Genomic DNA, 23391 nt, shown 5'->3' with positions numbered 1-23391 from the left:
TTCTCTTGATATGCTGTCTTATATTTCAAGATATATTGTTTCATTTTTGAATGTATGCTGAACTGTCGAATAAAGTGTTAAAATCATTCCAGCAACATTTCAATTGTAGTCTTTCATTCAAAATTACTTGGGGCTGCCTGGGCACCCGACACCCCATGAAAATAAATGCTATAAAAAACACCAAGCCAAGCGCCACAAACATGTTGAGCTGCTTATAATCATAAGCAGCATATTCATGGGAATATCTTGACAATTTCAACACAAAAAAAGAGACACATAAAACAAACAAATGCGAATACGAAATACCTTCCTGGCAATCACCTGGCGCCGGTTTGTCAGCCCCTTCGTTACTCCCATTTGAAGCTTTGCCTTAAGGTTATGCTAATGCCAATCCGGCTGCTTTGACTCCCACCGACTCTGACTTGCCACTGATTGGAAGCGCATAAAAGTAGCAAAATCAGTGAGCACTTTGAAATTGAAATTGTAATCAAAAAGGGCGCGCCTCTCTCCACAACAATGCCATGCCAGAGGGGCTGCTCCAACGAGTACTCCTTCTGCTTAGCTTGGCTAAATTTGAAATTGCGAAACGATTTGCTATTCGATTAACAAGACAGCAGCAGCCAAAAGGGAGGTAGAAGGACTTGTCAGCATCATTATTCCATTCCTAACAACAATAACAACAGAAAGAGCAACAGAAACAGCATCAGACATCAGGCGGAATGGTAATAGATTTGTGAATTCATGTTGACAACAATGGATCAGCAGCAGCATTCACTGAAACATCCACTCACAGATTCACATTAAAAGTAAAAAAACTAAATAGAATCCAAATAAACGAAAAAGAGTGACAAGAATTGTAGAGGATTGAAGTATGCCCTTTTTATTGTGGAGACAGAGAGGGATTAGAGAGACTTTTTCGAAGTTAAAATAATCCTTCCCTCAATGGATTAGGTAATGAATATAGAATCAATATCTAATCATATTTGTCCCATACTTAACTGGTCCAAAAACTGAACCTATATACCCTACTCTCCCTCGTTTCGTAAGGGGTAGCCTCTGTCCATGGCTGATGACCTATATTCCATGTTCTGTTCACATTCCGACTGTCCAAGCGTAAGGCTGTATCCTCTCTACTGCTACCTCTATCTGTATATGCGACTATGTTTGCAACATCCCCGGACTCCGCTGAACCGAATTGTACATCAGAGTGGAGGAGTGGAGGAGTGCAGGAGTGCAGGAGTGAACACAGGACCAGGACCAGGACCAGAACCAGGACCAGCGACAGGACGGAACAGCAGATGCAACAGCAGCAGCAGTAATGCTCGGAGGCAAACGGAAGGAAGCCTGCAAAGACCCTTCAAATGTGAACGAGAACGAAACGGAATTGCCATATTGCAATCCGTTCAAACCGCTCCCCCTCCTCCTGCTAGTCACCTCTTTCCCGTCTCTGTCTCTGCTGCTGTCTCTTTTTTCGTATGTAATTTTTGCTAAATAAAAGATATCCGCCAATGGACAATTTCCAGCTGAAATTTTCTCTGTGCTGGCAAAATTGAGATGAAAAGGTAGCAGAAATTTGCATAACATATCAACCCACAGCAGCTTCCTCTTCATACACATATGCTGATAAAAGACAGGACTTGTGGCACGCCCCTGCCCCATAAAAACTCTAAATTGTTGCTTTTGTGACTGCTTTTGCTGCCGTTTTGAATTGATTCGAAAATTGATTTGATACTTGCGAATCCTCGAATGAAGTGAAGTGGCACTGCAAGTGGAATGGGCAGGACACTTCATTGTAATGATTTCGGCATTTTCGACAGAGAATTTTGGTTGAAAATTGTGCCATTTTACGAAATCCGATCACACAGAAATTTGTCGAAGAGGAAAGGCGCCTCCTCCAATTTGTGGCAAGCAGTCAATCGAATGTGGGGCTTTTGTGGGCTTATAAAATGTTTTGGGCAAAAGTGTTCTGTTCGTTGCCAATTGATATGAAAATTGCTGACAAATGTTTTTCGTTTTGCTAATTTGATTTTTCTGGAAGTTATGGTTCGCCTTTTTTTATTGGTCATTAGTGTGGAAATTCGTTTGGGATACAACATGAGAGTGCTCCCTCCGGAGAGTTCTTAAGTTTCATTTGAGGCAAAGAATATTCACGATTTTATGGCTTTAAAAGCAAAGCATATTTTCAGTTAATTTATTGGGTGTACATTTATGTGAATAAATGTCTATAAATAATGACTACCGAGCCAACTTTAAGTTTTAAATTGTGAGGTGGTAAACCAGGCACATCCAAGGAGTTTAAAAATTCAGTCGGATAGTTAGTGGCTTCTTCTTCGTTTGTTACACAGTCGATTTGTCAACAGGAACACGGCCATTACCGATAGTCAGCAATTGCTTCGAGAAATCATCAGCAGATAGATCGTTCAACAGTGCAACTCTCATATTTACAGACATTTGAAGTTTCTTTACATATCGCCACAGATTTGATGCTTTGAGGCAAGCGTTTATTTCGTCTGCAGCAGTAGATCTTGGAATGACTAGTAGTGTTTGTCGGAAACCGATAGATAATAAATAATAAATATAAAATAATAATAAAATAATAAAATTAATATAATATAATAATATAATAAAATCATTGCACCACCAAAAGATCTCGAGTCATTGCGCAGATCTTTTAATGTTCGGTCTAGTGCTTCCAATGCGCGTTTGTGCGCCATTGTGCATTCGTCCCATATGATGATTTTTGATGCTACTAAAACTTTGGCCATTGCGGAGTTTTTCGAAATGTTACATGTCGGTTGTTCAGTAGTGTGAAGGTTTAATGGCAATTTTAACGCTGAGTGAGCCGTACGGCATCCGTCTAACAATGTGGCCTCTATTCCAGAAGAAGCAATTGCTACCGCAATTTCGGATCTCGCACGTACAGTGGCCAAAAGCAATGACATGAGGAATGTCTTCCCAGTTCCACCGGGGGCATCCAACAAAAATAAGCCGCCATTTCCATCATCAACTGCATTAATCAGTGTATCATAGACTTCCCTCTGCTTAGGATTCGTTTGAACTGATTGGATTAGTTCATGTGGATCATATTCATGTTCACGTTCCAATTCTCTATTAAATGCGTCATTCATTCCGCGATCTGGCGCTGGCATTCCTAACCCAACTAACAAACTGCCGCACATGAGGTAACACATATCTTCGATCAAGAGCAAAGTCTGGTTATGGATCTCCTCATTCACCTCAAGATCGTAATTTCTTGTTATCTTTGTATTTGTTCCACAGCTATATGATGATAGCAAATAATGTGCGTATCTGACTTGGAGATGCAGAAATAATTGATTCAGCGATTGCCGTGTCCCAATGAGTATCGTTTTCAAGCAAATTTGGCTCTTTACATACTGCACGAAATGTGGGGCACACGATACCATTAACAGTTCGCAGTGATTCAAATTATGTTGGCCCTCGAACATGTACCAGCAACAAACGCAAATAGAAACATTCATCATTCTTCGGATGAACTGTGTAAATACGACCAAGAGCATCAGTAGAACGCATATCTGTCGATGGTGCAATCATACAGAAACGCTGCTCGATTCAAACCATTTCTTCTTGCACTTCGAAGATTATTCATCTGTTCTTCTGTACGATAAGCTCGACGATTTCTCTCTCTCTCTGCTCTTGTGTTTGAGAAGCACGAATTAAGGCCCTTCTTTGCTCCATATTAACGCGGCGCTGTTCTCGTGCAATTTTAGATAATTGAACTTTTTAGACAAATTTCTGAACACACACATGATGTCTTCAGAAAGAAATAAAGTTTTGGCTTTAAGGCCGCAACAAACAGGCCATAAGTTGTTTTTAAGATGTATTCTGCTACTCGCGACGGAAGCAAATCCAACAAATCAAAAACCATGGCAATCGGTCCAGCCCTTCTCGAGTTATAAGTGCTTTACAAAATACGACTTTCTTTTACATATATATAGATGATTCAGGGTGTACTAAGATATGGTTTGCATTTGGATAAATCTTGCATATAATTCCAATTAGTGTTTATGGAAATTTCCATTCAAGGAAAATCTTTCTACGCCTCATTTGCCTTCTTTGAAACATTTTGCGCCCCGTCAAAGTTTTCGTTGATTTGTTGAAACATAAAAACTTTAGAGGAGGTTTCTCACCATCATCAATTTGTTTTTCTTTAGCTTTTCCTGGCCCATAAAAGCCGAACATTTTGCATAAATATTGTGAACGAAATGTGCGCGAATTTATTGCCTGATTTTCTAGGGCAGGGGCTGGTGGCAGGGCAATTGTCGCAATAGTTTTCTTTGGCTCAGCAGCAGCAGCTAAATGGCTATCGAATCGAGTTTGCAGTTTTCCAAATTGTTTATGGGATTTGTATTTACTGCTAGCCGAAATGCCAGGCCAGACCAGACCAGACCAGACCGGGGCCGAGCCTCATTTGTGTTAATTGCAAGGCGTGAAACTCGTAAAATGTTCAGCCATCGATGAGGCAAAGATCGCACCGCAAAGAGGCACCGAGAGAGGCAGAGAGGCACGTACAACGTGTCGAAAGTTAAATTGTTTATGTAATTGTTTATTGTGCGTTGGGTGAAAATCGAAATTTGAATTTCCACATTCATTATTCCGCACTCCCCGTATTTCCATTATTCGTCATCCCGCAACCAAAATGCAATTTCCACACATGGCAGGCATTGCGCATACGCCCCGTTGCACACCGCTCTGCTGCTTCTGCCTTGCCTTGCCTTGCCTTGCCTTGCCTCACAGCTGTCTCAGCTGCCGCTTATCTTCTGCAAGCGGCTGTCACACGGCTGCAATTAGGCTGACAAGTGATGAAGTGGGGCATGAGGATTTGCAACTGAGGAGAATGGCCGACGGGCCTTCATCCGGCGGGATGTACCATGTACATACATGGATGTTGTCCCCATCATCATCATCATCCTCTGTCCCTTCCCCCAACGTCACTCATCCTCCACTCATCGCACACTTGTCGCCGAAACGGAAGCGCAGCTCGTTGCTGCTGCAGCTACTGCTGCGTGCAAGTGTCTGAAGATTACTATTACCCACTTGGCAGGCAGCTTCATGCCACACCCGCAACCGTGAAACACACCCGTTACACTCTCTCTCCCTGCCGAAGCAGTGGCTGCGGCAGTGGCTGTGGCAGTGGCTGTGGTAGCGGCAGACTGCATGCATAATAAACAAATCAAATCCTATAAATGTGCAAATTAGCTGTGTGCAACGTCACCGAACGAGCGGCACTCTCTACACTGTGCAGTTGCATATGAATTGCATATGGAATCGGGAAGTTTGAATATTAAATTACTCAAGAAAGGAGGCATTTTTGGTGTATATTCCGCACCAAATTCTGACCTAGAACTAATTAAAAGTGTATCTTATCTATCTCTGAAGAGAGTAACCTTAAATCACAATTTATAATTTAATTTTGTGCTTCCCACTTTCTTGTAGTGTACAAAATGCAGATGCAGGCGTCATCATTGCTCCCCTTACATTCCTCTCACATCTCGCTCTCTATCACTCGTCTCCCATCCTCCTCTCCCTCTCCCCCTCCCTCTCCCGCTCTCTGCTCTCTCTATCATTTCATGAAAGTGAATGCACTTTTATATGCATGACTGCTAATTACAGCGACAATTTGTCTATCTATCTATCTATCCCCACTCCACCCCTTGGGATGTCCCCAGAGCTAAGCGCTTTTGCTTTTGTATTTCAAATATTTAGCACATTTTCGGCTTTTGTTATTATGACGCCCGCCCACTGCTCCACCTCTTCTCTCTTCTCTCTTCTCTCTTCTATCTTCTTGATAATTGCCCAGGGAAACCCCCGGCGATGATTTGTCATTGTGCTTTGGGTATTTGCTTTAAATTCTGTGTAAATAATACCGAGCAGATATTGGGTTGGAACTGAAGTGCGTTTACCTTACAGAAAGTACATTTTAAGGCAAAATGAAGAGCTAGATTTCCTTTCATTTGTACATGCAAATAATGAACGTAAATCTCGGATGCTTCCTGTCCATATAATCTGCCATTATCTGACATTATCTCGAACAAATAAGGAAATTCCATAAGCAATTTGCATTGCAATTACGGCAAGGGGGGGTGCACTTTAACTATCATTTTACAGCCTGTCATAAGAGTAATTCTAACACTTTTGTTTTCTTACAACAACTTTTCTTTAATAAAAAAACCCATGGAAAATTAACCAAATTAACAATCGACAGAAGCAAAAACATGAGCAGAGGGGAAACTCCGGACTAATTAGATTTTATTTTGTTGGGTGCTGGAATTTCTCGCATATTTATGCAAAAGTCTCTTGCTTCCCTCTGTGGCATTTGTCTTTTTGCCATTTTTTTTAATTAACCATCGGGAATGGAAGAGCTAAACAAATTATTAATAGCCAAATGATGATGAAGGGAGTGCGAGGCGTAGGAAGCTCTGGCATTGACTTTTCAATTGAAACAAATCATTATTTGAGCAGCGTGTGGATGGCATTCAATTGGTGCTGGCGCTGGCGCTGGCGATGGCGCTGGAGGTGCCTGCCTGTTGGAGCGTGTCAAGAGATCGCGCCCATAGACGCATCCGCATCGGATGGGAGCCCATGGGAACCTATGTGCAGATGTCTGGCTAGCATATAAGTGTGTACATATATGTTTATTGATAAGATCGTGCGCCGAATAATTGGCGTTTTTTATGGGCCGCTATGTAAATGTAATTAGCAACCAATTTGCATGGACTGTGCTGTGTGGTGTGAATAAAAATAGCAATAACCTCAACTCTGATGCCTGGAATACCCCCTGCTTATATGCATACAAAAAAAGAGAGAAAAATGAGAGCTTGTTTCCCATCAGAAGTGTAATGAAAGATTGAATATTTGAACCAGTTCTTTATTGTTGAATTTTGCATTCATTAATTGCTTGTAGAACTAGTTGTAAATGCAAATACTTACATGAATATGAGGGGATATGAATATATCGGATATGGCACTCACTTTTATTTAACGATAAATGATAAATACACTTTATGGTTCGGCTTTCAATTAAGTTCAATAAATCACTCATTGATAATGGATTTCTAGCAACTGTTTAAGGCGTTTTCTTTACACTCCTCCTCCATTCCTTTGGAGCCCTGAAGTTCCCATAACTCTTCCTCATCGAGGTTTTCAATCTCTCTCTCTCTGTGAGTGACAAACATTTCTGGCCTTTCACTCGCGCAGAGTCGAGAGTTAAAGTTTCATATGTCCATGGGCCGGAAGAGATATTCGCTGCCATTTAGGTTGGGGTTTTAGCATATGTGGCCAGTGGGCACTCGCTGCATCACTCTCTGCTCCCCCCTCTGTAGATGTGGCTGTGGCAGTAAAATTCACGCGTGATAAGCAGTTGAGCGCACATTTTCACGCACTTGTAAACAGTGAATAAGCGAAGCGTGTTCCGCGAAAAGCCGCAGGCAGGAGCCATGGAGACCCACACCCTGGCATAGGGAGTGTGCTCTGTGTGTGCGTGTGTGTGTGTGTGTGTGTGTGTTGGGAAGTGGTAGTGGAGCCTGGTGGGATAATTCATTATCAATTTTATGGGCCCACCCTCTGGGCATATCCTTGGATGCAGTTGCAGATGCAAGGATTAGGTTTTGGTCAGTGGTGGAGTTTTCCCAAGGAAGGACAGAACAGGACGCGGCAGAGCAGAGCTGTTGCTGTTGCTTCTGCTTGCTGGCTGCTGGTGTCTGCTGAAGGTCGTCTCGTTGTGGGCTCAACGGCTCAATCTCAATGCTATAAACTACGTCGTCGCCACCATCACACCCCAGCCCCCATTCCCTTGCCCCATTCCCAGCGACATTTACCTTCAACTCGCAGCTGTACCATGGTGCGGCATGGTGCGGCAAGCTGGTGGTACGCTGAAAATAACGCTAATTGCATTTTGCAGCTGCCAGTCTTTGCCCCTGGTCACACACACACACACACACACACACACACCGGATACACCAGGCATCATCCTCTCTGGTGCATGCCACACTTCCTCTTTCCTGGATTTGCCCAGGCCAATAATTGCTGGTGGGCTGCTGCTGCCACTGCTGCTGCCACTGCTGCTTCTGATCAAACAACATTGTCGAATCGACAGGTTGCTGGTTTTTCGGATTAACATTTAACTCTCGTGCGTACGTTAAATTTTATACAATTAAAACGGGAAACATTTTAAAGGTGAAAAAAGGCGGAAATTACAGGGAATATATTGAGATATGTTGAGGGTTTAAATGGCTTCAACTGTCTCGGATTTCAGACATCCATTGGAGAAAATAAATGATTATTTAGCTGCGTTAAGGAGGATTCTGCTAATCCCCCTCCGAATCACAACACAACAAATTCCCCACTAAGTAAACTCCCTCATTGACGTGCGGTAAATTGCTTAATTTTGTTTAATTATACGAGCAGGAACAACTCCGATCCACAGAGAAAGGATTAAGCAGCATTTAAGGTGGCTAACTTAAACCAACTAGAAGCCAAAGCCAAAGCCACAAAGCTAAATCAGAGCCAGAGCCGATGGGGTAAAAGTTTTGTTTGTTGCCTACTTTGGGGCATTGATACCTTCGGGCTAAAGCTTGGGGGCTGCTGGACTGGGCTGCTACGAGTATATATGAACTCATTCCGTGCCAAATCCCAGACAAAGCCAATGCGCTACAAAAGCCTCTGGCTGCTTCCAGCCACAAAAGAAAGGAAAAGGCCAACAGGACATACAGGGGGCGAGGGTGGTGCAGAGGGACATTGGATAGGAATGAAATCGAATCGTAGAAAAAAAGTTCAACTAGCAAAAGGACACGAATATATCCCACAGCCACAGGGCCACAGGGCCACAGGACTACAGGGCGGACTGCTCCCATCCCCAAGCAATTACATTAAATCTTGGCTATTATTCTTTTACTTTGTAGAGTTCGCTCTCTGTTTTCTGCACACAACTTTTGCTGCCCCTGCCTCTCGGCCACTCTGCCTGGCTGCCTGGCTGCCTCTCTGTAGTTAATCGCCTCCAACGTGATTGAATTCCATCGAACGCAGGTTGACCAATGACCGGACTCTGGACCAGAGCCATTGCCATTGGCAGGAGGCAGGACTCGGCTCTAATAAATGAAATAGAACCCGCTTGACTTGACTGCAGCTGACTCTGAGTCCTCCTTCTTTTTGGCTGCTTCTGAGAGAGTCTGTTGCCTGTTTGACCCCGGGACTTGGTTTTGTTTATGGCCAGTCACTGACCACTTAACTAATTGCTCCTTCGTGTGCCACTGACACGGGCAATAAAATTAATTCACATGCTGCCAGTTGGGTTGCCATCTATCAAGTCAATTATTTGCATGTTTCACTTGATATCCTTGGGGCAGATGCAGATTGAACTTCATTCTAGAAGATACTTTAAGGGGCACATCTTATCTAACTTTCCCTCTCTTTTATCTCTTGCTTTTATCCAGTTCCTGTGTGCATCATGCACAACACCGGCAAACCGTCCCTTACACCCACCACCACCACCAACAGCAGCACCTCTCCACCCACAGAGCAGCAGTTGCAACAACAACAACAACAACAGCAGGGTACTCGGCCACAGTCACCGCCCCCTGGGCGGCATCCCACGGAGGATGAGGACGAGACCGATGTGATTGGCGACTTGATGGGCCACTATGGCAAGTGGCAGCTGCTGATGACGGTGCTGCTGTCGCTCTTCCAAGTGCCCAACACCTTTCACATATCCTCGTCGGTCTATCAGGCGGCCAACAAGGACTTTTGGTGCCAGCGGCCGCCTCAGTACCAGCAGATGCCCGTCGATGAGTGGCGCAACCTGAGCGGCTCCACCGACAACTGTCATCGCTGGGAAGGCATTGGGTGGAGTAACCCAGGGAATGAGACAACCTTGCTGGAGGTAAGTGAATGTGTCAACAGCAGAGTCCTTACACTTTTGGGAATCTCTCTCTCTCTATCTCGCTCTCTGTGTCTTTCAGCTCGCGGATGATGCCGCTGCCGAGGGCAAACTGGTGGCCTGCGAGCGTTGGGAGTACGCGACGCAGGATAATGTGGGGAACACCTGGACATCGCAGTGGGATCTGGTGTGCGACAAGGAGCACATGAAGAATGTCGCCGAGATGTTCTTCCTTCTGGGCGTGGCAACAGGTGGCATCATTTCAGGCTATCTCTCGGACAAGTTTGGCCGCAAGACAATGCTCTTCATATCGGCCATCCTGCAGACCATATTCGGTGAGCACACCCCACCATCCTTTCGCTCTCTCTGTGCACATCTGTGGCCTTTAAAGGCCACACGCACACACCACACTCACCTTCAACGTGTCATCATGACATTGGCCATGGCTGAGAAGAGTCACGTCCCACACAGACAGACAGACAACCAGACAGCCTGACAGCCAGACAGCCAGCCAGCCAGCAGCTGACTGTGAACTTGGACATGTCTGGGGGTCAGCACGACAGCGAGTGGCACTCAGGATAGGACGGACTCGAGCTGCAGTTGTGGCTGCTTGTTGTCCTTGCTGATTAAATCTCTCTCGTACAATGTAATTGGAATTTGCATTGAAAAGGACATTACTAATGAGGAATCGGACCTGTGTGTCTGTGTGTGTGGCACTCTGATGCGGAAGCAAGGGCTGCTGCAATTTTCATTCTCTTGAGGCAAGGTTCATGGATCAAGCGTTAATGAATGTGCTTCCTTGAGGCGAACATTGATTGGGGAAATGAGCAAAATGAGGGTTTTGGAATGGCTTACTCTAGAGATAGTCCTTGCAAGTTACTAACTATTTCTTCCTTCCCTGGCACAGGTCTCTGTTTGTACTTTTGCAGCTCCTTTGAGCTATATTTAACGCTGCGCGCCCTGCTCGGGCTGGTGTCCGTTTCGGTGACCTACTCGGCCCTCATTTTGGCCATTGAGTATGTGGACGGCAAGTGGCGCACCATTGCCGGCATGTACAATCTCTTTCCACTGCCAATCTCGTACATGATCATCTCCGGCCTGGCCTATCTCACGCAGGACTATCAGGCGCTGCAGCTGTGCATTGGATTGCCGGGAATATTCCTTTGCTTTCTATGGTAAGCTATTCAGAAAGGTAAACAAACATCTCGCGGAGAGAATGAATCTTTGTGTATCTGCACGCGGTACACAGATCACAGACTGCCGCATAAATAACAAACAAAAAAAACAGCGCGTGGGTGGAGAAGACTCTTCCGCCCGGCACATGTTCTTCCCAGCTAATTTATTGGATATTTTTGTTCTGTTTTTTGCCCGCTCTCTGGTAGGTTTGTGGTGCCGGAATCACCACGCTGGCTACTGGTCAAGGGTCGCGTCGATGAGGTGCGACGCATCATTGAGGCAGCGGCCAAGTTCAATGGACGCCAACTGCCCGTCGACTATCAGCTGACGCCGCCAACACAGGAGAGCAGCTCCCAGAATATAACGCACCTTTTCCGCTCCAGCTATCTGCGGCGCATCACCATCTGCTTCCTGTGCATTTGGTTCACCATGAATCTGGTCTACTATGGCATCATTCTCAACATGAGCTCCTTTGGGGGCAATGTCTACTTGAATTCGGTGAGTCCTCCGCATCACAATTTGCATCAAGTATACGCCTGGCGCATCCACTTAGGCTTGGGGCATGGATGGAACATTTCATTGGATCAATCAAGCAATCGTTTGGCAAGTGCTAAGTGCCTCCTAAGTGCGGATGATGTCCGCCTAATTGGATTTGTCAGCCATTCCATCAGCACATCAGCAGCCCCGCGATTTGTGGATTGTGTCTGTGGCATGTCAAAAATTCTGCCTGCTCGGGGTGTGAAAATGTGTTTGCAATCGAATTATGATGTTACTACTGCCCACACCAACACCAACACCAACCCATACATACCCCCCCATAGCCACCAACGGACAGTCCATCTTATGGGGGGATCGAGTCGGGGGGAGTCCGTTTGGCAGGGAGCCAGCAAAATGTCCGGGGAGAGGCCTTGGATTAGCGTTCGGGCCGCCGCAAGCACAAAATAAACAGAACATAAACATGTTTGGCATTTGGTTTTTCGCATTTTCTCGAGGGGATTTGTGCGATTGTTATAAAATGTTTAAGGGATTAATGGAGGCGCTTTGAGAGATGAAAGGAATATTGACTAAAGAAACGTGTTCCAAGAGGAAGCCCAATAGCTAGAAAGATAAAGATGGCACCCCACCAATCTGTAGTCCGTTTATTAGTTAAAAGTTTCCCTAGTTTTACCAGCCATTTGCTCATCACTGTCTAAAAATCCGACAATGTGCGAAGGCTCCTCAGCTTTTCAGCTAATTTATTGCATAATTTATTTTGACATTTGCGAGGCGCACCTTTGATGCCGCACTGATTTAGTGCGCCCCGCCGACACTTGACAACATTTTTGCTCACCACAGTTTCCTCACCCCCTCTCCAACTATGCCCACAGGCACTAGCTGGCCTAGTCGAAATACCCGCCATTGCCGTGGCCATGTACATCATCACAAAGGTGGGCAAAAAGTGGCTCTTCTGTGCCACACTCTTTTGTGCTGGTGTGGCCTGCTTCTGTGCCACCATCACTGAGGGTCGTGAGGATATACTCTGGCTGAAGATCACATTCCTGATGATGGGCAAGTTCACGATCAGCGCCGGGAACACCATCATGCCGGTCTACACCGCCGAACTGTATCCCACGGCCATACGGAATGTCGGAGTTGGCGCCTGCAATGTGGCCGCTGGATTGGCACTCATCCTGACACCCTACATATCGCTGCTGGTGAGCCAAAACGAATCACCCCAGAGTACCCTTTGTGGCATAATAATTATCTTGATTTGATTCTCTTTGCAGAACAAAATTGAGGGCCATTTGCTGATGGCTCTGCTCACCGCCTGGAGCATTTTTGGTGGCTTTGTGGTGCTCTTTCTGCCCGCGACGGCTGTGCGACGGAATGCTGCCAATTCGGGCACGGGCGGTGGGCATCATCAGAATGCTGCCAGTGCTGCCAAGCAGGTGTAATAGTTGTTGCTGCCTGCCCAGCCACCCTGCTCTGCCCTGCCTCTGGCTCTGTCAATGCTCCCTGCCCCGCCCCCCGCCTATTAAACAACAAAATATTTTGGCTGGTCCAAAGTATGAGCTGATGATGAGATGAAGAAATAAAGTACAGCCCCTTAGCTTTGCGCATGGAACCTGCTGCAAACGAGTCGACATATCCACCGCCTCCAGTCACCTCCAACCTCCAACTCCACCAACAACAGATCTGATCCAGATCCACACAGAACCCACAGAAGAATAGATGAATAGTTAAATCCAAATCGAGTTGACACGCAATTATTAATGGTAGTCGAGCAATCGAATGTCCACATTTATGCCAATTTTTAGAACTTTAGAAAGAACACATGTCACATGTGCAGGCAGGACCTTGTTTTTGCGTAGCACGTAGTGAGTATCTTAATAAATTAATAAACAAATACAACTAAACTAAATCGTAAATGTAACACAATGGCTTATAGCTTATGTCTCTAGTCTGTAAGTATTCGGAACAAAAAGAACACACAAAAATCACAAACAGCAGCAGCAGAAATATCCTTCAAAATTTGTACAAGATTCCATTCTTCGGTTTAAATCGAAGGTAATGAAATGTTACACAAAGTTTGGGGAGTGCTTAGTGAGTAAAATTTCCCGATAGAGGACAGCACTGGACTCTCCCTCTTTCCTGCAATTCGGTGTAATTTTTCAATTATTTTTGAGTAAATGCTCATAGAATATCTTGTTGAATTAATGCATGTATTGACGTGCAAGTATTGATAATCTAATTATAAACAAAAGAGAAAGAAAAACATAACGAATCAGCCAACACAACACACAGAAATTAAATGTCTTGTCAATAATGTCTCAACGTACACATAATCTTGTCGTCGTTGTTGTCATCATCGTCGTTATCGTCGTCGTCTTCTTGTTGTCTATTAATAAAAATGTTTCCAAACCGCGAGATCAATTAGTGAAGAGGCTAGATAAATCTTCGAGAATCAAAGAAAAAATCAGAAAATTGTAATCTCTAGTAATCGTAGTCAATTAACGCTTAGTCCTTTACGTACATAATATCCGAGCTATACCATACTATAAATATGCAGATCTATCGTCACTAAGTATCGGTCAATTATATGGATTTGTATAGTGTACAGGTACAGGTTTAGCTACAGATAGAGGTACAGCTACCGGTGTGTGTGTGTCATGGCAAATGTACCCCCAGGACGAGAAGTGTTATTGTTTCAAAATAAACAACAACAAAACATTAAAACAAAATTTCCAATATTAAATGCATTTAACAGTTAATATACATAACTACATACATTTGTACATCTGTACATGTATATTCTATAGGTACATCTAGTAAAAAATGAATCTGTTGAATCGCTTGTTGTACTTATATCTTGTATCTTAATGAATTTGTTATGCTGATTTACTGTACACTTTTTTTTGTATTATTTTACATAGTTTATGCTTACTTTTTTTGTTGTCTACTGTACTTAGGATTTAAGATCCAGAAATCCAGCTCAGAATAAATGGAGAATACCCCCGAGAATCAATTAATTGTGCATTTTTAGGGTGCCAGCAGAAAAGTTTGGAAGTTTGAATAAAAATATACATCTAAATAAATATATTTGAACAATTGTTGTAAATCAAAAATTACCTAAAGCGAAAACCAAAGCTAAGAAAAATGCAATTATAGTGTCAAAAAAGGAAATATAAATAAATATATGAATAAATAATACAAATAAATAATTCTCCTTAACATTTATGGATGGGCATTGGACTGTTAATGCGACTTCAACCGATCTCGAAAGTAATTCAAGCACATCGTGTCACGATCCATATGACCCCACCTCTACCTGCGAGCAATACAATTGAAGACAAAAGCTTCAGCTTCAGAGGGTGGGGAGCTTTACGTGCAGCTTTTTGCCCACCTGTACCGTACGCTCGTACCTTACGTATTTCTTTACTGGCGCTGCCGCTGCCGTTGCTGCAGCTGCTTATAACAGAGCCGCGCGAACTTTTAACGGATTTAGATCGCAGCCAACAGCTGAGCAACCAAAACCGATCTTAACGAACGTGGACGCTTTCCCGAGTTTTTCCCCACTCGATCAGGCAGTAAATAGCAGAGTTTCGGTGTATATTTTTTGATAGCCAATATGAGTGGTGTGCTGCGTCGCGGTTCCTTGAGTTTTGATTTGAACAAGGGCAGGGGCACCAGCGAGGCGAACCTCTATGGCGGGTATCGTGAGACAAAGCCAGCGCCTGGCACACCGGAAATCAGTGTCATAGCATTGGACTTTCGGCGCTACTCGGATGACTTGAAGAAGGTTGTGGCAGCCCCAGCACCCAGCGCAGCAGGAGAGCCCCCGCAGGATCCCACAAGGCACAACCCCCCCACAGACCTCAGCCAGGATGTGGACAGTGATGTAATATCGAACTTCCTGGGCCACTACACCCGTTGGAGTTTCCTTTGGACTTTTTTGCTCTGCCTATTCCAGCTGCCCACCACATTTCACCTGTTCATGTTCGTTTTTCAGGTGAGTTTTGCGAGTGTTTAGTTTTCGGTTTCGGTTTAGGTTTCGGTTTCAGTTTCGGCCAGTTTAATGGCCAAATATTTGCCCAGTTTATTGCGTCGCCAGAAAAAAAAATAAATCAAATAACGCCTCCCGCCTGCACATCCCGCGGATTGGCGGCAGCTACGGACGGGGCTTAGACCGGAAGAAAATATTGAGTAATTGATTCCGTGATTGGAAAGTGTGCGAGTGATTTGCAATATTAGTTATGTCTGTCTGTCTCCATTCGAACTACTTAATTGGCGGCTCAATGGCAATGTCTCTGCTGACAATTATAAATTAGAGCATAAATTGTCGTTGTGTTTTTTTTTTGTATGGCTAAATGGTTGTTAGCTCTTATCAACGACTCATTTGTTGACCAACATTTTCATGGTCTCTCCCGCCAAATCAATTGATAAGCAGCAGCAGCAGCACTTGAAAAATGTGTCAATTTGGGCCACAATTTGGCAGTACTTCAAAGCTTTCAAACACACTCAAAGTATTCGCTATTCGAGCGTGAATAATTGTGTTTTAGCCCACTCGAAATCCTCTCGACCTTGTGGCACCTTTTGACCACGCATCTCCAACCACCATTTATCAGTGGCAAGCTGAGGTATCTGATGGATGCAGTTGCGTGTGTGCATCATTTGTGACTGCCTCAATTGTGCGCTTCGAGTGCACGCCAATCGATAATAATGAATGATAATCATCAGTAGCGTGCTAATGGGCCGCCCCAAACCAACAATCTAACAACAAAAACCACAGTCAGCACCTTGACACACACGAAAGCGCAGAGAGGGAGAGAGAGAGAGGATAATAGGTGCATATGTTGGAGGGATTGCAACTGAAATTACAATCAAGAAGCCAAGAAGTCATTTACCCAACGCTGATTATGGCAATTGGCAGCCAATAAAGTGGGCTATTGGTCATGGCAGGTTCCACGATCATTAGAAGATCAAACAGAGGGAAGATTGAGACTCAATGTATGGCCCAATTGTCATTGAAGCATAAGGAAATGGACCCACCAATCTTATCTGCTTAATTGTGTTTCAGTTTGCCTTGATATCCGCTCAAATAGTTTTTTGCGATTCTATAATTAATGGTTTCGGAGGAATTTAATCTGATGAAAATCTCACTTGATATTACACATACTCTAGACCAAACGATAAGATATTCTATTGCGTATCTGCATCAGAGACATTCCCCAGAACTATAAAAGGTATCGTTACATGGAGATAACTTTGAGTCATTCGAGTTTTGGCTGCAGTGAGCGGAGCAGCAACCTTGTGGCAGGAGTTGGTCAAGGCACACCCTAAAAAAAGGTCATTAAAGTGATTCTTTAATGATTCATTTGGCCCAACAGTTAACACGTAATTTGGCTATCAGACAAGTGCCCATCTGGCCACTTGTTGGACATAATCGCAGACCCCACAACCCCTTTCAAATCTGAATGCACGCCGCGCCTGCGTAAATCCGAGACGAGTCGTGAGACTCTCGTGTGTGTGGCTGAGAGTCGACACTCAGCGCCGAAAAGTTGCATTTGAATATTGGCACTTTGTGTGGAATATATTTTACAGGCTCACATTCTAATTCAGTTGACTTGCATCACAAGTCGCAAACGGTTGCAATATTTCCCGCGAGATTCGAATGGAGCTACAGCTAACACGAGGCGAGGCCTCGCCCATGTTGCAGCCTCGGCTGCCCAGAGATGTTGAGGAGATGGACCAGCTGCAGACCACATTGCTGGAGCGTTTGTTTGGTCAAATGCGCCGCTGGCAGGCTCAGTGGTGCTGCCTGCTATCGATCTTCCAGGCCATCTGCACATTTCACATATTCATCTATGTGTTTCAGGTGAGTCGCCGCGAGTTGAGCGATCGAAACGGATCGGCCTTAGACTAGCAGCTGGTGCCGCAAGCCCCTGCTGTGGGCCGCTCTCTTGGTCTTTGCTATTGGGCAGCTTTCTGCAGTCGTTTCGCTCCAATGGTTGCCACATTATTGCCCATCACATCATTGACAACGACAACTTCAACACAAAACTCAAGCGCAAAGCGACGAGGTTTTTGTTTAACCAATGCCAATGCCAGTTATCAGCCATCACCAAGTACTTTTGATAACATTCGCTGGGTGTGTGTACGAGAGCGAGTGATTGTCAGTCGGACAGCCAGACACCCCACAAACCTGTTGCTTGTTTTTTGCTCACTCTTGGAAGATTGCGTGTGTTTGTGTTTGGAAACACTCGTAGCACATTTCGATCAGTGAAAGATACAATTTCATTAAGCAATGTTCAGTGCAGGAGTTTCGGGAATAATTAATTGCCTTATGCAGGAACCAGTTACATTTGCGCTTACCCCTAGAACGCTGGCAAGAACAGGGGTTAAAGCTCTACAATGTCTTCAATCTGTAGCTCTTAATCTCTGCTACCAAACTTACTCCAATGTTGCCTCCGTTATACCTACTTCTTTTAGTTTAAAAGCCTCCGAACCTCCCCCCTTAATGGTTTCACTTTTTGCTTAATTATTGACACGCAAAACAATAACAAATTGTGGACTTATAACAAATATGTGAACTCGCTTTCAGGCTAAACGAGTTTTTGGTTTTTGTTTATATTTCTTGTACATATATTTAAAGCAATAAATTGCACACTCTGCAAATGCGATGGATGACATCTTTATGGTCTAGAAATCAGGTGCCAATAAGATTTCCCACTAGTCTGTCTTATTGTGGCAAGAGCAAGAACAAGAGTTTTCAATTAGCTGCCACTCTTGCTGCCAGCTCCACTCCCATGCTACACTGATCTGATCCATATCAGGTGTTGCTTGAGGCAGCTCTCTGTGTGTGTGCCACAGCCAAGGTTGCAGCTGAAAAGGTTGCACACAGACCTGAGGCGAATATTGACCGCTAAATATATTAATTAATCAATAATAATAATAGCAATGTAAAAGACATATGTTAGCGTGTAGAAACTATTGTGGCGCGGCACACTGGTTGCAGCAAAACGAAATCGTAACTCGATTTGAATGCTTTCCCACCCAAGGGGTCAAGTGAGTCAGTGGCGGCAATGTAACAATTAAGTTAACTAACAGCTCAAGTTATAAACACATTAAGAGTTGAACAATATTTATGCAAAACGAATAGAGAAAAAGGTCAATCAATCAGAGCAGATAGACAGCTCCAAGTCCTCTTAGAATGGAAGCAAACATTTCTTCACAGACAGCTCATCCAGGAACAGCTACCCCGGACAAGTGCCACATTCTTGCAATTATCGAAGCTGCACATTCAATGCAAATTCGCATTCAATACGGATACTTAATTCCCCGTCACAAAACAAAGCTCGTAGTTCATGTATTGTCACAAAAAACAATAGCTACACGTTTGATCACTATAATTAACTAACGATTTGCACACAGCTTTGAGGTTCTTGACCCAATGAGTAACCCCAGGCCATAGCCCACCCTTAGATATGGAACGCCGAGCCCTTAAGGTATGGATTTACGTAAGAGAAAAGGTTCCCCCAACCAGTGTGGCTATGCCCGTCATTAGAGCTGCAACTCGTGCATATCTGCAAAGCAATTTATCAAAAATATACAGCAAAAATAATTGCAAAAAAATCTCTTGATGTGGTTTGGTTCTGCGGACAAGTTAAGCCCACGCTGCGGATACTGAATTCCATTGTTGCACGAGTGCATTCGTATGTTGAGTGCCATGCAAATGCCTGAAACGTGACAGGCGGCAACCGACAGACACAGAGAGTGAAAGAGAGCGCAACGAGTGGCACAAACCGCGCGGCAAATGACATCACAGCCTGCCACACGCCACACGACACACGATCAACAGTTGCCGATGTGCTGTGCTCATAAACCACCAAAGAACATTTCCTCTCACCTTACAGGGAAGCCGCGAGAGAGCCTCTTTCGATTGAATTATTGAGCATGTTGAGCACTTTAACTTGAACTTGAAACAGTTTCCTCACCAGCATACTAAATGTTTAATTGAGGCACGTTTCCACAGTCGGGGCAGGGGCAGGGCTTTCGACCTGTTCCGAGGTTTGCCTACCGGAAAGAGTGAGTGAAGTAACGTAAAGTGAATGAGTGAGTGAGTGAGTGAGAGTCCTTTGAGTCGCTGTGAATAACCTTTTTGAAAGTGCCGTGTACCTGTTCTTTGATAAGCGGCTTACATTGATTCGATCTTCAATCAGTCACAGCCGCACAGCACTTCTCCTTTGAGTTCATCTTGTCTGTACACCATTTTGCGGACTGTTAGGCTGTCACGGAACACGTTCGCGTTGCACTGAAATGTAAAACGTAATGAAATTAATTGAGTTGTAAAAACTAACAACGGAAGAAATCTCAACGTACTCGTACTTGTATCTGCGGCATCGACTTTGCATTTCTCCCATTCAATTTATGGCTTTTTCAAACATAAAAAACTTGTCATTCGAACATTGATTGGGGATTCGAATACAGATTGAGACTGGCATAATGTCTTATGTAGTTCACGTAGTAATTGCAAACGTGAGTCGTATGCTCAAGTGTTTGAAGATTTTGGGTATTCTCTTTGGACAACTTGTGGCTGAAATTCTGGGAAGAGTTATACTAAAGATTTTTAGGTTTTTAATTGGTTTTGAACGGTTGATGTAAGAGGGAACTCTCTGACAGAATACTTTAGAGTAATTCCATTGAGTTAAATGACTTTTAAAAAGGGAAATGAGTTTTAGAGAATTTATTAGACAACAAATTAGTTAAATAATAGTCAGAAGAAAGCACGAGACAGGGTCATATTTTTCCTACAGATTACAGAGAGTCTACCACTAATTAAATATTTTACCTTTCCGATACCTCTAACCCCCACAGACGGCACCCAAGGACTTTTGGTGTGCCCAACCGGCGAATCTCCAGCAAATGAATCTCTCTGAATGGCGTAATCTTAGTCAGACTGCCGATGGCTGCCTCCTGCTGGACGTGGACTATACCCAGTTGATTCTCGAGGATGGCAAGCTGACGAATTGGCCCGCGAATGCCAGCGACTTGGGCTACAGGCAGTGCCAGGACTTTGAGTTCTCCGACAATGAAGCACTGACACTGGTGCAGGAGTTTGAGCTGGTCTGCGGTCGGGATATACTCAGCCTGGTGGAGACCTGCTTCCTGGTGGGCGCTGCCGCTGGAGCCGTGCTCAGTGGCTGGATTTCGGATCGTTTTGGCAGGCGGCACACCCTAATGGCGTTCGTGACGATTCAAAGTGTTTTCGGTGAGTGCAATGCATAGCCGATGGACTCGTGATTGTGGCCAGGATTTTGATTTGGTTGCACATGTGTGGAGGAGGGGATTTGAGCATGGCAATTTGGGTTTTTGGGTATTCATTTTCTAATTGTCATTTACATGCATCAAGGGATGCTGCCGTCCTGCTGATTCTGCTCCTGCTCCTGCTCCTGCTCCTGCGGATGAGTGAGCATTTGTGCATTTGCATTTACATTTGTGCATTTGTGCATTTGTCTCTCTGTCTCTCTGTGGCATGTTCTGGTGTTCTGCTGTCTGGGTTGGGATTTTAATTGACTTTACGCCTTTATTTACGTGCCTGACCTTGCCACTGACATTCTCTCGCTGCCTTGCCTCTGCCACACATCTCTCTCTCTCTCTCTCTCTCTCTCTCTCTCACTCACACTCTTTCTTTCGCTCTCGTTCTGTCTCTGTCTCTGTTGCAGGTGGAATTTTGGCCTTCTCAACATCGGTGGCCATGTTCATGTCGCTACGTGTTATAATTGGATTCGCATCAATGACCGTGACTGTTGTGAGCTTCGTGCTGGTGGTGGAGCTGGTCTCCGGCAAGTGGCGCACCATAATCGGCATTCTCAACATTCTGCCCGTGGCCATAACCTACGTCCTGGCCTCTGGCCTGGCCTATCTCATACGCGACTGGCGCATCCTGCAGCTGGTCATCTCATGGCCCTGGCTAATTATGCTTAGTATATGGTAAGTGACTTTAATTATGTGTTTATTAAGAAAAAAAAAACCTTCTAGAGGGTTTCTTTGAAAAGGGAATTACTTCATTTGTTGGAAGTTCTACCTTTAAATCTATCGACTTATCAAATCCAAAAGAAGAGTTTTAGATGGAAATATTCCTTCTTCAATGGCGGAACAAACCATCCAAAAATATGCCATAAAACAACAAAATTCTGCTACTTATGATACTTAGATCTAGTTGTAGCAAAGGCAACTAATTTCCCCTAGGCAACCCAACAGAATTACCACCTTCAACTCAAGTTTCCATTCAACCTGCAAGTCCTTTTTGTTCCATTTCGAATGGCCAACCTTCTGGCAGCCACATTGCGACTTCAAAGCGTTCAGCATTCTTCGCAGGCAGTCAACAAAATGAATGGACAACAGAACGAAGCAGAGGCAGAAACGGAAACAGCAACAGAAGCAGAAAAGAATCCCACACACAATGATGCGTGGGATCAATTAGATTCCCAAGGGACTAAGAGGAATCCTTGGGACATTCCTCAGTGTTTACACTCAAGGAGCAGCCCAAGGATTAGCCACACATTAGCCAGCAATTCAATTGCCAACAAATGAAAAACATTCCACAATGCCAATAAATACTCGTCGAGGGGGTGGAGTGCCTGACATTGATACCACTTCTGCTTTCCCTTCTTAGGTTCTGGCTACCGGAGTCGCCCCGTTGGCTGCTGGCCCAGGGCCGCCTGGATGAACTCTGCGGATTAATTGAGCGAGCGGCCAAAACGAATGGCACCAGCGGCACGCTGCCACACAACTATCGCAAGACCCTGGAGGCAGCAGTCCCACGGGCGGTCCAGCCCCAGCCAGAGGCCAACAGTGAGGAGGTGATGGGTGCCAGTGGCAGTCCCAGTGCCGCGCAATTGGACACCCATAGAAGCGGTCATGTAAATCCCCTTCTGGTGGTGTTTGGCGCAAAGTACTGGCGCACCACCTGCCTTACACTGATCATTTGGCTCACCCTGATTATCATCTACTTTGGGTTGACGCTTCACCTGAGCAATCTCGGTGGGAATATCTACATCAACAATGCCGTCGCGGGCACCATCGAGGCCGTGTCCATCTGCACGAGCATCCTGGTGGTGCTCAAGGCAGGCATTCGCAGGAGTCTCATCGGTTACATGCTGTTGCCGGGCATCTGCTGCCTGGCCACGAATTTGGCGACCAGCCAGACGGGTGTGATAGCCCTGGCCACCATAGGTGAGTCATCCTCATCCTGCCACTCCTGAACCCTTCATAGAGCTAATCCTTCTAATGTTCCTAATGCAGCCAAGTGTCTGATTGGTGCGAACAATGCCATCATTCCCACCTACACGGCCATGCAGTATCCGACAATGGTGCGCAACTTTGGCGTCGGAATGGGCAATCTAGCCTCTGGCATTGGCCTCATCCTCGTTCCCTTCCTCTGGCATTTGGTGGGTACTCTTGCTCCCTTTCCCCTCTTTTAACCCCTATTATCATCGTTTTGCTTGCCCTTCCAGGAACGCATTGACGCCCTACTGCCGCTGAATGTCATGGGAGTTTGTGGGCTCATCGGTGCCATTGCCATTTGCCTGATGAAGGATGTGAATTAGCTGGAATCTAAAAACGAGAACTCTCCCGCTTGGACATGCCTATCTGTGATATATTGGAACCACACACACACACACACACATATATGTATATGTTTGGGGCATAGCACCCGCACTTGAACGTTTTGTCTCATTCTACACTAAACTAAGTTTTGTATTTTTTATGTTTTATTTATATTTTTTTTAATTAAATGAGCTGAATTTATTTCTGCTAAA

General features: G+C 44.7%; 2 protein-coding genes across 7 annotated transcripts in view; both read left to right on the top strand.

Annotated features, from left to right (window-relative positions):
• The window catches only part of LOC117585955 (solute carrier family 22 member 21), a 20879-nt gene extending 6160 nt beyond the window's left edge, over positions 1 to 14719 (top strand). For all 4 annotated transcript variants that reach the window (XM_034275754.1, XM_034275757.1, XM_034275755.1 and 1 more), the window contains 6 exons: positions 9471 to 9916; positions 9996 to 10248; positions 10821 to 11088; positions 11296 to 11587; positions 12457 to 12783; positions 12856 to 14719. In XM_034275754.1, the coding sequence (XP_034131645.1) occupies positions 9471 to 9916; positions 9996 to 10248; positions 10821 to 11088; positions 11296 to 11587; positions 12457 to 12783; positions 12856 to 13023 (1754 nt within the window). In that variant the 3' untranslated portion in view covers positions 13024 to 14719. The remainder of the gene's footprint in view (positions 1 to 9470; positions 9917 to 9995; positions 10249 to 10820; positions 11089 to 11295; positions 11588 to 12456; positions 12784 to 12855) is intronic.
• LOC117585956 (organic cation transporter protein) lies at positions 1211 to 23391 on the top strand. 3 transcript variants are annotated; one of them, XM_034275758.1, is made up of 7 exons: positions 1211 to 1215; positions 15193 to 15578; positions 20444 to 20837; positions 21292 to 21559; positions 22245 to 22804; positions 22874 to 23019; positions 23086 to 23391. In XM_034275758.1, exons 2-7 carry the CDS (start codon positions 15198 to 15200, stop codon positions 23176 to 23178), a joined length of 1842 nt encoding a protein of 613 aa, XP_034131649.1. In that variant the 5' UTR covers positions 1211 to 1215; positions 15193 to 15197; the 3' UTR covers positions 23179 to 23391. The 3 variants fall into 3 exon arrangements, with proteins under 3 accessions (XP_034131649.1, XP_034131650.1, XP_034131651.1); XM_034275759.1 differs by lacking the exon at positions 1211 to 1215 and adding an exon at positions 1220 to 1223; XM_034275760.1 differs by lacking the exon at positions 1211 to 1215 and adding an exon at positions 17253 to 17444 and having other exon boundaries at positions 15061 to 15578.

This window comes from Drosophila guanche, unplaced genomic scaffold (genome assembly GCF_900245975.1).
Source record: "Drosophila guanche unplaced genomic scaffold, DGUA_6, whole genome shotgun sequence".
In the NCBI taxonomy this organism is placed as follows: domain Eukaryota; kingdom Metazoa; phylum Arthropoda; class Insecta; order Diptera; family Drosophilidae; genus Drosophila; species Drosophila guanche.
The sequence above is the reverse complement of the archived record's forward strand: the minus strand, read 5'-3'. Positions and strand labels throughout refer to the sequence as shown.

Excerpts from the sequence above, each read along its gene's own strand:
- LOC117585956 (XM_034275760.1), top strand. The coding sequence starts at position 15,198 with ATGAGTGGTGTGCTGCGTCGCGGTTCCTTGAGTTTTGATTTGAACAAG. Across the intron at positions 15,579-17,252 it reads TGTTCATGTTCGTTTTTCAG|CTAACACGAGGCGAGGCCTC; the intron begins GTGAGTTTTGCG and ends ATGGAGCTACAG. Across the intron at positions 17,445-20,443 it reads TATTCATCTATGTGTTTCAG|ACGGCACCCAAGGACTTTTG; the intron begins GTGAGTCGCCGC and ends TAACCCCCACAG.